Below are 12,387 nucleotides of genomic sequence, written 5' to 3'. Positions count from 1 at the left end.
ATTCGATAATCGAAGTACTGTCTCTTTAAAAAATACTTCGACTTCATACTTCTACTTTAAACCTACCGAGGTGCAATGTTAGCCTATGGGGCACTTTTCTACGTTTTTTTTGGTCGAATAAAAATCGTTTGATCGCTTAAAATCGTTCGAATCATTCGATTTTTATTCAATCAATCGATCGAAGCTTTGCGCTACAATTCGATATTCAAATTCAAAGCATTTTACTTCGAGGATCGAATTCGAGGGTTTTTTAACCCTCAAAATTCGACGCTTGATAAATCTGCCCCTCTGTGTTCAAAGGAAGTTTTTATTTACCAAAAAATAAATTATTTACAAAATCATAATGTCTGCCCTAGGCGTTTCAATTTATTTTTACTTTTGTGCCCCTGAGGAAGACATAAAAACTTCCTTTGAACACAGTGGGGCAGATTTACTAAGCTCGAGAGAATTTTTGAAGGTAAAAAAGTTCGAATTTCAAAGTAATTTTTTGGGTACTTCGACCATCGAATAGGATACTACGACTTTGACTTCGATTCGAAGTAAAAATCGTTCGAATATTTGACCATTCGATAATCGAAAGTACTGTCTCTTTAAAAAAAACTTTGACTTCATACTTCACCAAATTAAATAGAAATAGAAATACTTGGATCGATCGCTAAAAATCATTCGAATCGTTCGTCGAATGATTTTAATTCGATCGTAGGATTACCAAATTTGTTGAAAAAACTTCGAATTCGATATTCGAATTCAACGTTTTTTAATTCGATGGTCGAATTTCTAAGTTTTTTATACTTCGAAATTCGACCCTTAGTAAATCTGCCCCAGAGTGTGCGATCCACTTTCTATATTTCACTGTGAGAATGTATCCAGCATAAATGAAGAATTTCTCATGTCTTTTTTCATGTGCCCCGATTTTTTTCTTTTTTTAACTTGACCATAAATTTTAATGACTTGACCATAAATTTTAATGGTTTTAGTTATCAGACCTGCCCAAACTTTTGCGGAGAAAAACGAAGACAAAGGTTAATTTTTTTTTATAAATTTGGTGAAAATACAGAGGGGGGAAAAACTGATGCTGGTGAAAATGTATCTGACTTTTCATGCTCTACTGTTAAATGTTTCATCAACTTTTTGTTTTTTTAAATTTAATTTTTTTTAATCACAATTCTCTGAGAACGCTCTTTCCTGTTGGCAGGGAAATAAGACAGGTGGAAGCCAATGAAACTGAATCACATTTTATGACAACAAACGGTTGAAGCTCAGGAATAAAAATACAAGTGTACTATAACAAAAATAAAAATAACAATATGATCAACCTTTTGTCTTTAATACAGCAAGAAAAAAACAGAACAGATATATCAGCAGAAAGGCAACTGTATAGACGATTCACAGTACTTTTTTTGTTTGTTTTTTTTAGAGAACACTGCAAATGGCAAAATTTATACAAAAAAATACAACTTTTCTTTTGTTCGGGGAAAATATCAGGATTTGTCTCCCATTTTCAACGAAGGATGAGGTTATCGACATTGTGCTCAAAGAAGATTCCTTATCTGCATATTTGGAAGCGGCCCCTGAAGAGACGACTAGAACAGCTCCCCCTGGTGGTCATGAACAGGTGACATGGCATATGAACCCCCTACTTGTATCAATGGAAATATGTAGAAAAGGCCACAATAACACCCTCACATTTTACCATCTACATTGGAAAACTGAATGGAAGATACTACCTGTGCATATTGATAAAATAAATCAAGCCCTTTGTATGCTGAGACAGGGGGTAGATTCATCCCCTCATTAATAAACATGCGCACCTCGTTACATATTCATTTAAGACCTTTATATTTGGCACTGCCAACAACAAACTCACCTACACTGAATTATACAAAAATAAAGTACATGTAGTAGAGTTGTAGGGTTCATCTTTGGAATGGCTGGCAAGGGTCTACGGGGAGTTCTAGAGAACAGACCAATAGGCTTGTGTATAATATTCGGATCATGTCCAGGTATAGTCATATTAAGTGGCTTGGAAAAAGACTTTTTCATGGTACATAAACTTCTTGGTCGGATCAGGCAGGAGGTCTACTATTTTAAATGTTCTTACGCTGGTTAAAAAGACTGCGCCTGTAAAGAGTTACAGTTCATTACTTACTATCCATTGGCATTTGGTGAACTTGTCTAAGGTGAACTTTCTGCACCAAAATTTCCGAAGAACCAATCATTTTGTGAATCGTCTGAGGTTTACATGGCTTGAAGGCATCTCCATCACGTTACAAGAAGGAACTTAGAAGGACTCCTAATACAAAGTCATGGTATATTGACAAACTCTTTATAGGCTCAGAATTTTCAGATAATGTAAACCGCAAATGTCTTTTGTTTACATTATCTAGAACACAAAAAGATATGGTTCACTTTATTGGTGGTTTGGTAGAACTTTCAGATCAAGGAACACCACCTTTCTATAATTTATATACAATTTCACCATAATGCAGAATCACCAATGATCACTGAGATGTAGTATATGGATATTGTCCAAAATGTAGATGGGTCTTAAAAAAGGGATAGATAGTAATGTTTTGATCAGAGCCTATGACTGTAGACTTACTCTAGAAGGTTTTGGATTGAATGGTTACACTTTAGGTCCAAGTACAAACTCTTAAATTCTTAGATTGTATGCAGAAGTCACATTAACACACATAAACCCCCTGTCTGACTCCTTCAGGGATTCCATGGTGACCACTGATCTAGAACTTTATGGTGATGGCCTTTCCTCTTTACAAAGGATTTGTTGTCTACAATACTTCAGCGAGCATCATTTAGGCAAGAGAACGTATGGATTCCCCAGTTCCTTGTGAGGTGTGAACCAAAGTGACATGGTGAGCCTTCTATATGGGCATATTAGTACTTATTATTTTTAATAAACAGTGTGACTAGTCTTCTTAAATATACCAACAGTGCATTTTGAATAGAAGTTGAGTGCCTGAGAAATGTTGTTGCTTCAGGTTATTGGTCATAAAGTAAAGCTTGGCATTCCAGTAGGCAAGCAGCAGAATGTGTGCAATCTTGGTGCTACCAATTCAGATAATGAAACGTAGGTGTTTATATTATACAGAGGTAGATCACCTTCATAATTCAGTATCTCTTTGTGTGCAGACCTTGCAATGATCTACAGATGAAGCCAAAGTTATACTGGCGGTAGCTCTGGCTGTCCTATAGTTATCTTCTGGCTATCTTCTGCTTAACCACATTTTAGGTACAAATATCGTCAGACTGTTTAAAAGAACATAAACATCCTTAGATTTCTATGGCCACCATGGGCAGTCAAGTAGAAGACCCTTCTGAATTATCTCTTGGCCCACCTGTATTCTTCTGCTGAGAAATGCAAAGAAGAGGACAAAAAAGCTCAAGCACAAGATCAAAGCACTGAAAGGGAGGCAAAATGGTGACAAGAATTGTGTCCCATAGTGTGCCACAGATATGTAAGACTTCCAGACTTAACCTGGAAAGTCAACCTGTTCAGTTACCAAGAGGTCTAACCAATCAACCCTGGAGATGAGGAAAAAACAACCCATCAGTATAATCATGCAGCAATGTAAACAATTTGAGGAGTGGAATACTGTTGGCTGAACCTGAAGGTTTCTTCATCTGGATATTCAATGTTTCTATCACACAGAATCTTCTAGAAGGAGCAATGGGTGTGAGCATCTCAACCTCATTTAAACAAAACCCAAAAGCATCAAGACAGAATAGAAAACAATATAACAGAACACATTCAAATTACAGATAATCGTATACTTTTTTTTTTTTTTTTTAAATCTCAGTTGGTTTATGGCAAAGCCAATCATCATTCAGAAAACTCAAACATGAGGTAAAACTCTAATTCAGGTAACAATACTACTACTATTACTACTACTACTAGCAACGACAACAAAAGAAAATGATTTAAAATGGTTGTATGGATACTTCACGGAAACAGAAAGGAAGTGTTTGAAAAGGTGAAAGGGGAAATTAGAGGTTTCATGTTTCCCCAAAAAGCCAGGGAACATGGTAAGCAGCTTTAAAGATAAGCAAATGCTTTGCGATTGAAACTATGACAAAAAGATCCCAACTTTATGTGATCCAATATGGTGTAACATACATTCGACTGAGTTGATCCTCTATAACAAAACTATTGACCATGACATTGGACCTTGGTGGTATGGGTCAACTGGAATCCTATATAAAAATAAAATTGCGAGCCATATTAATGTATTTGACATCTAAAGCTAAGCAGTCATCACTTTTGGATGTCTCTTGCTCCATCTATAGTTTACAGGCCACCAAACTTAATTAATTAATAATGGACATGGTCAATGTCTACCAATAATTACCTATATAATTGTCTGGGTGCCAAAAAGTGTCTTTATTAGAAGAGATATCGGTATGTTACACTCATATGGAAATATATAAAGCCATTCTGTATCTTTGTCATAATAACCACTTGAGACATTGGTCACTGGACCCTATAGGGGACAGTGTCAATATGACAGGCACAAAGAGATCGCATAGTACGAAGGTAAGACTGATAGAGAAATAAGGAATGTTGGAGAACAGAGGCAGATAGCACCCCTTTAATACTGATTTAGGTGTACTAATTATGGTTTATATACTAAGGCTTTTCACAATCTGAACTAGTGGAAGCTATCAACTCTTGCTGTTCCACTATGCCTCCGGTTTTATATTTACTAAGGTCCATTTGAGATTGGGCAGGCTACTCTCAGGAGACCATTGCTTCCAAATTAAAGGCCCATGCATAGGGTCTCCTATCCTGTGGGCAAACAGGCTATATAAGGATCTTCCACGTCAAGAAGGGCTTCCGTGGATCTGTCATTCGTAATCGGGACTGCCTCAGTGCCTCCTCCAATCAGAATCTTCCTTAAGTCTTTAACGATGTCAGACAACGAGGGACATCCTGTTTGGGAAATCACCCTGTCAAAAAATAATAGACAGTAAGATATGAACATGACAAAATAAAAGGAAATGATAAACTCTCTTGGGTTTGGGGCGCAAGACAAAAATTGAACTCTCTGAGATGCCAGTCCAGTAAAATGTTAAGGTGTCGAACACTGTGTTTCTTTACTGTCTACATTTAAGCCTTGTACATGGTACTCCTAAGGATACAAATGTGCTATCCTGGTGGATTTTAGGTGGAAACAAACAAACACCATGGGTACGCCATCTTTATTTTAGAAGGGCTGTTCTGGGATATGGGGGATGAGTGATTCATGAGATGACATGGTTACACATAGAGTGACAATGATTTTATATATATATATATATATATATATATATATATATATATATATATATATATATATATATATATATATATATATGTATATATATATAGGTATATATAAATATATATCGGTATATATATTAGCTTTTAAGTTGGATGAATGCAATTTCTTTTTTTATTTGGAAAACTGTTAGTGATAGACATAAAAAAAACAAGTTATTGCCTCTTCCCTTGAACATCGTGTAAATTAAACATCACTACAAAACACCAGTAACTAGTAAAAATAGCCATAATCTTTTTATATAGATGTTTTCGAAATTGAATACAGTTCTAAAATTCCAATGTTGACATTAATTAGCCGCTTTTTTCCCATGTCTTTCTGTCAAAGCAGCTTTAAAACCCCATTTTTTTTCTTATTTAAGTTAAGAGGCTAGATAGAGGCCCTTTCGGATATTTAGAAGGAACGTTTTCTGGTCGAGTTAAATTTTTTTTTATACATCTGTGCAGAATAACAAGAGATTGACAACCATGTGACCTTAAAGAGCGCAACCGCTGCATATCCCATGTTAAATCTGTTTATTTGTTTACAAAGATTCTTCACTCGAACATTGTCCCAGTTGCAACCAGGCCTGCACAAGAGATATTACATCCGAAGTCTTAATGTACAGTATGTAAAAAAAACAGATTTAAACACCCAATGTCAAAAGCATGGAATTTTCCGAACAGCCCATAGTTGTTTTTTTTTTTTTTATTGACATACCCAAATAGTGGACAAGAACACGTCCCCTTTTGAAATGCGCTCAGACGATAGGTAAATTACAGAGCTGTCTTTATACAGCATGCATTGTTTTCAGTCTGTCCCATGTTAATGATTCACAAACATCTAAAAAATAAGTGGCACAGTAAATCAGCTTGTCACGTCCTCACACACACATACGCCCACTCTTTAAATCTTTGACAATGCCCGCCAACCCCACTTGGCCTGTGACCCATTCATGTAAAAAAAGAAGGCTTTTCTCACTGTTTTACTGGGTTGCTCCTTTTTCTTCCTCTTGTCTGAGGCGCTGAGATAGGAGTGGTCTCTTGAATGAAATGGGAGAGCCCTTGCAAGCTCCCTTTCACTGTAAGGAGGAAGGCAGTCTTCTTCCTCTACTTTGAGGTCTTTGCTGTCTCCAGTCTTCAATGTTGGAGATCTACCATAGCTGCGACTTGAATTTTGCCGCAAGCTCAGTTTGGAGGGGGTAACAGTGGTGTCCTCAAGACCCCTCGATTTCCTTTCAAGAACTCTGCTAAGATAAGCATCATCATAGCTCTGGCCCATCCTGGTTATCCGTTTGGGCAGATGCTTGTCCTCTGCAGCTCGTATTCGAGAAGGGCTGAAAGACCAGCCTCTTTCACTGTCTGAAAAAAGTTCTCTTCCATGGTTTCGTTTTCCATAATATTCATCTGAAGAGCTGTCCTGATACAACGATCTTCCCCTTGTCTCAGACCTCTCAAACCGCGGTCCTGGTCCAGGTCCCCGGCTGTCGGCCCTCCGTGGCCTTTGCTTATAAGAGTCTGTAAATCCTGCTAACTCATCGGTGGACACGGCCTGGATTGCCATGGGAAACGATTTTCTTTCCAAGACCTCAGATGTCGGTCTCTGGAGGCTGTGGAGAGAAAAGCATAATACATGTGGAATAACACATTCTGTTCATTGATACTCTAGAGCAAATACTCTACACATTTTTTATAGATGGCACATGAATGTAAACAATCTCAGACGCTGCATAAAAATACATCTCACTTGGTTTGATTAATTATTTCTGAGACCCTTTTTTATGTTGGTCTTAAGACCATTTTGTAAAGAAATGGATATAAACCTGTGTTGAGAGGTCCATATGACCAGGTCCGATATTACAAAACATGGCCTGCTAAGCTGGCTTTTTTCAGATGTCCAACCATCACTTGTATAGCATCATTTTATTGGAATGATATAAGTTTATTGATACAGAATCCACGGACGCCTACCAATGCTTGACATGGGAGGTCATCAGAGGACCTAGAATTGAAGGGAGCTCCACTTGCCTCCCATTCTGAGCTGGCAAATGGACTCAAAGCAATTCAGTGAGTCAGATCTCGATCCAAACTCTAATGGCCCGGGGGATCAAAAAATGGTTAGAACAAAAAGGTCCCATTCTTGCTATTGTGATAGCCCCTCAATAGACAGGCAATTTGTGACCTTGCTGAATCACATTGCCAATATTCAAAAGCATGAATTCTTACAGAGAAAAAAAGCACACATTTGTTTAACTTATTATAAGTAAAAAAAATTAAGAACAGTTAATTATTATTCCCCTGATATGGAGCTCAGATAATAAGCCCTATATCTGGAGAATAAAACCAAAGGGAAGATAAATGAACAAGGATACAATAGAAGCAGTTGGCTGTATGGAATACTGTGAGAGTTCACTGGTTATTAAAAGAGCAGTTACATAAAAAATTAACATTTTGCTATAGGCTAGAGCATGGAGACTACCGTTATAAGCTCAAGGCAAGATCACATAGAGTACAGTTAAGATTTCATTATAAATAGCAGATAATTGGTACTGGGATGATGATAGAACAGGTCTGGAAGTTATGAGAAGAATCACGACTTCTGAATGGCAGGTTGAGAGGTTCAGTGGACCATTGGGTGGGAAGGATTAGGTATAGCTTAGCAAAAGGTAACTCAGAGGAGGAAATATGTGGAGGACTCAATGCAAGTGGGGGAATCCAGGAGAACCTCTAGTCTGTATTCCATAGTTCAAATAGTGAGTGACATATCGTTCTATTCTACTCATTGATGTAATATGTAAGCTGGGAACAGCATTTGGCCAAATACCTAATCATAATATTTCATATACATACAGGGTGGGGACCTGTTATCCAGAATGCTCTGGACATGGGTTTTTCCAGATAAGGGATATTTGGATTTCCATAACTTGTCTATAAAAATCATTTAAAGGAGAAGGAAAGGCTGTTTGCACTTGGGGGTGCCAAATGTTAGGCACCCCTCAAGCGATTGTATTGACTTACCTGAAACCCCGGGCTGGTGCTCCTATCAGCAGAAAACTGCACCGGTGAGCACCACGGAGAGATCTTCCTGCTTCCTCTTTCTTCTCGCGGTTGCGCATGTGCAGTAGAATGAAAAGCTGAACTTTAACTAAAAAGTCGGCTATTTTGTTCTTCTGCGCATGTGTTTGACTGGGAAATATGAAGAAAGAAGAAGACGGAAGAGGATCTCTCTGTGGTGCTCGCTAGAAAAACCCTGGGCTGGTGCAGTTTTCTGCTGATAGGAACACCGAACAGGGGTTTCAGGTAAGTCGACTCAATACAATCACTTGGGGGTGCCCAATATTTAACATCCCCAAGTGCAAACAGCCTTTCCTTCTTCTTTAAATATTAACTAAACCAAATAGCATTGTTTTGCCACCAATAAGGATTAATTACATCTGAGTTGGGATCAAGTACAAGCTACTGTTTTATTATTAGAAAAAGGTAACAATTTATATAGTGAATAAAGTACCCCCTATTGTAAAATATAAGGATATTATAAGTTACCGAGGAGTTTCATGACCATATAAAAATACGAGGCCGAAGGTCATGGAACTCTGAGGTAACTTCTAATATCCTCATATTTTGCAACTGGGGGTACTTTATTTATTATAATACACAAATTTCAGTGAGTCATGTGACAGAAATGACATCAGAACTCACCGTTTATAACTGATGACATCAGAACTCACCGTTTATAAGGATATAATTTACAGGATATTCATGGCTTTTGTGTATTGTATACATATAAATAAGAAAGACAAGCAACACCAGATTTTTTAGTGAATGAAAAAAAGTGTTATTGCATGAATAACCGGTGTGACGTTTCCCATTGGGACCTTTCTCAAGGTGACTTTCTCATGTCAGTTATACATGCAATAACACTTTTTTTTATTCACTAAAAAATCCTCTGTTGCTGGTCTTTCTTATGCATATATATATATATATATATATATATATATATACATATACATATACATATATATATATAAAATACACAAAAGCTATGAATATCTTGTAAATTATATCCTTATAAACGGTGAGTTCTGATGTCATCAGTTATAAACGGTGAGTTCTGATGTAATTTCTGTCACATGACTCACTGAGATTTGTGTATTATAATAAATAAAGTACCCCCAGTTGTAAAATATGAGGATATTAGAAGTTACCTCGGAGTTCCATGACATGTATAAAAACACTCGGCCTTCGGCTTCGTGTCATTATATGGACATGAAACTCCTCAGTAACTTATAATATCCTTATATTTTACAAGAGGGGGTACTTTATTCACTATATAATTCCATATACTCAGAACAGAAAGCAAACCTATTGCCACCAAAGTAAACCTCAAGTCGACCACATCTACGTTCTAACATTCACCGAATTATATATGAACACCAACAGTATCCCTAATATTTAATACTTACCTACTTCTGAAGCTCTCCCTGTCTTCCCTGAATTTAGAGTAGGTTGCAGGTCTTGCAGAGCCAACAACGCCAGACCAGTACTCTGCATCTCCATCTGCGTTGCAACTGGATGGTAACGGATTCCTTCGGACTTGCCGATAGGAGCGGTTTAAATGTACGTTGTCCTCGTGCAGAGAACTCAGCTCTGAAATCGTGTGACTGTCTAAAAACCCAACAACAGAGCAGTTGTTACAACAGATAACGAAAGACGTCTTCTAATAAATGGATGTTATATTGTCTAAAGGTAATTAGTGAATAATAAGGTTCTACAGAACAAGAACATAAGAGATGCAGAAGGCACTATTCCTAATCGACACTGATCAATTTGCCATGAATTAATTTTGGGAAAAGAATGGTGGGGATAACATGGACCTTTTTGAGAATGATGGTGTTATCACCATTGTATACAATTCATATAGCATGCTTCACTTATGATTATGCTCCATTCTTCATAGGCAAGAGGGTTCATTTCTGAAACTCTTTCAGGATAAAATGCTTGAAATGTCTCAGGAAAACTTAAAAACTCCACAGTAAATATTCAGCAGTCTAGAAATTGCACCTCCCTCCTTCTTCCTTTGTTCAAATGAACTTTCCTTGTAGTTATTTATATAAACCCAGCCTACTCTGTGTCCCTCTTTCAGAAAATATATTGGGATCATGCTAAACGCATTATATTACCATTGGTAACAAGACAATAGGCAGCTGAAGACACAGAAGCAGTTAAAGCGGATGAGTCAATGAGTGGGTGTCAGCCAAGTTATGGGATGACTCAATCGCACACACACAAGTCATTGTTCCGGAACCCAGAAAATTTGTGGATGAAATAAAATCTTTCACAGTCAAATCAGCTGCAAATGCCCCAGCATTTCATTCTTACATCTTTCCCGCATTCGTCGGGCCGGATCAAACTGGGCCAGTTCTTTTTCTACATAGTAAAGGACTTTCATTGAGTCTCTTTCCTTGTCGGCCTGGATCCTGTACCCTTTACGCACAGCTGAGAGGGGGAAATAAATGAAAGAAATCTCTTATGGATCTTTTTTTTGCTGAAAATTATATTATATGAAAAAATAAATCATGACATTAATTCCTATATACACTTGTGCTAGAAGCCAAGCAATCTCCAACAGAAGGTCCTATTCTTGACCGATATACCTAGAAGATTGACCAATCGATAGATAGATGATTGATTATTACTAGATGATAACTATATCGATGATAGATGATTATAGGTGATATCGAGAGACTGATTGATAGATAGATGGTTTATAGATGATAGAGTGATAATTGATAGATGATACACAGAGAGAGAGAGAGAGGGATAGAGATGGATAGATGATAGATAATAATGGTTAATTGAATGGGTTTCTATTCTCTCTTTAGTATTTAGACCCACTAGGGAAAGCCTTAGCTAGTGGGGGGGGCAGTATGGTCTGGGTGGGAGTTGGAGGTTCCTACCCCGGTGGAGACAACTTTGGGAAGCTAGAGATTGCTCTAGGCTGCAGTATGGTATGGGAGGGAGTAGGAGGTTCCTACCCTGGTGGAGACAACTTAGGGAAGCTAGAGATTGCTCTAGTCTCTAGTATGGTATGGGTGGGAGTAGGAGGTTCCTACCCTGGTGGAGACAACTTTGGGAAGCCAGAGATTGCTCTAGGCTGGAGTATGGTATGGGTGGGCGTAGGAGGTTCCTACCCTGGTGGAGACAACTTTGGGAAGCTAGAGATTGCTCTAGGCTCCAGTATGGTATGGGTGGGAGTAGGAGGTTCCTATCCTGGTGGAGATGACTTTGGGAAGCTAGAGATTGCTCTAGGCTCAAGTAAGACAGGTATTAAAATGCATAAACTGGGAAGAAAAGCCTTGCTATATATTTTTGTACATGACTGGTGCTAAGGAGCAGGAGACCCCAGGAAGAAACATAGTTGGAAAGTCTGAAATGGAACATTCAACAAGGATTAAGTTGGGTCAAGGACCCACATGAATATGATTTTAGCATGTGTAAATCCAAGTCCTGTAATAGCTCACTTTAGAAGTTAGAGGATAGAGTAGACATCTGAGGATTATTTGGCACTAACGAGGAACTACAGAAGTTAGTAGCTGGAATGTAGGTGTGTGAAGTATCTGACATAGCGGTGGTGTGCCGGGCAGTCAAACCACAAGAAGTGAGACAACTGGAGAGACTGTTTTGAGTTTTGTTAACTGAATGTTTGGAAGAATTGCAGTGCAAGTGACAATGAGTGATGGGTGGCTAATACTCCCTACATAGAGAGTATGTAATCATCCAATAATCAACGTAGTCTACAATAAATCCTACTGATCATAGTGAATATCTGTGAATCTTATTTAAATGCAGATTACCGTTTTGTCCTGTTAGCGAGTCGCTCTGTACCAAAGGCGGAACATGCTGTTTATCCATTACTCTACAGGTTGGAACTTGAGACACGGGAATAGTGGAGATGTAGTAGGGTGGACAGGCAGTTGGGACATTAGGGGGGTATCCCACCTTGGCAGCCTTGCCAGCTTCATATACTGTAAGGAACCAAACTGTGCGTTAGGGCAGAATAAAATCTTGGCAAT

At 38.0% G+C, this 12,387-nt stretch overlaps 1 protein-coding gene across 4 annotated transcripts in view; it reads right to left on the bottom strand.

The window, feature by feature from the left end:
* Nucleotides 1-1,219: 1,219 nt before the first annotated feature.
* Nucleotides 1,220-12,387, bottom strand: part of LOC108707828 (immunoglobulin-like domain-containing receptor 2) — a 157,202-nt gene continuing 146,034 nt past the window's right edge. For 2 of the 4 annotated variants that reach the window (XM_018245849.2, XM_041581429.1), the window contains 5 exons: nucleotides 12,169-12,339; nucleotides 10,694-10,810; nucleotides 9,778-9,979; nucleotides 6,297-6,924; nucleotides 1,220-4,965 (listed from right to left, as the gene is read on the bottom strand). In XM_018245849.2, coding sequence (XP_018101338.2) covers nucleotides 4,930-4,965; nucleotides 6,297-6,924; nucleotides 9,778-9,979; nucleotides 10,694-10,810; nucleotides 12,169-12,339 — 1,154 coding nt within the window. In that variant the 3' untranslated portion in view covers nucleotides 1,220-4,929. Of the gene's footprint in view, nucleotides 4,966-5,384; nucleotides 6,925-9,777; nucleotides 9,980-10,693; nucleotides 10,811-12,168; nucleotides 12,340-12,387 lie in introns of those variants that run through there. The other 2 variants (XM_041581428.1, XM_018245848.2) reach the window with 2 other exon arrangements.

The sequence above is a fragment of the Xenopus laevis genome, chromosome 2L (genome assembly GCF_017654675.1).
Source record: "Xenopus laevis strain J_2021 chromosome 2L, Xenopus_laevis_v10.1, whole genome shotgun sequence".
NCBI classification, from domain to species: Eukaryota; Metazoa; Chordata; class Amphibia; order Anura; family Pipidae; genus Xenopus; species Xenopus laevis.
The sequence above is the reverse complement of the archived record's forward strand: the minus strand, read 5'-3'. Positions and strand labels throughout refer to the sequence as shown.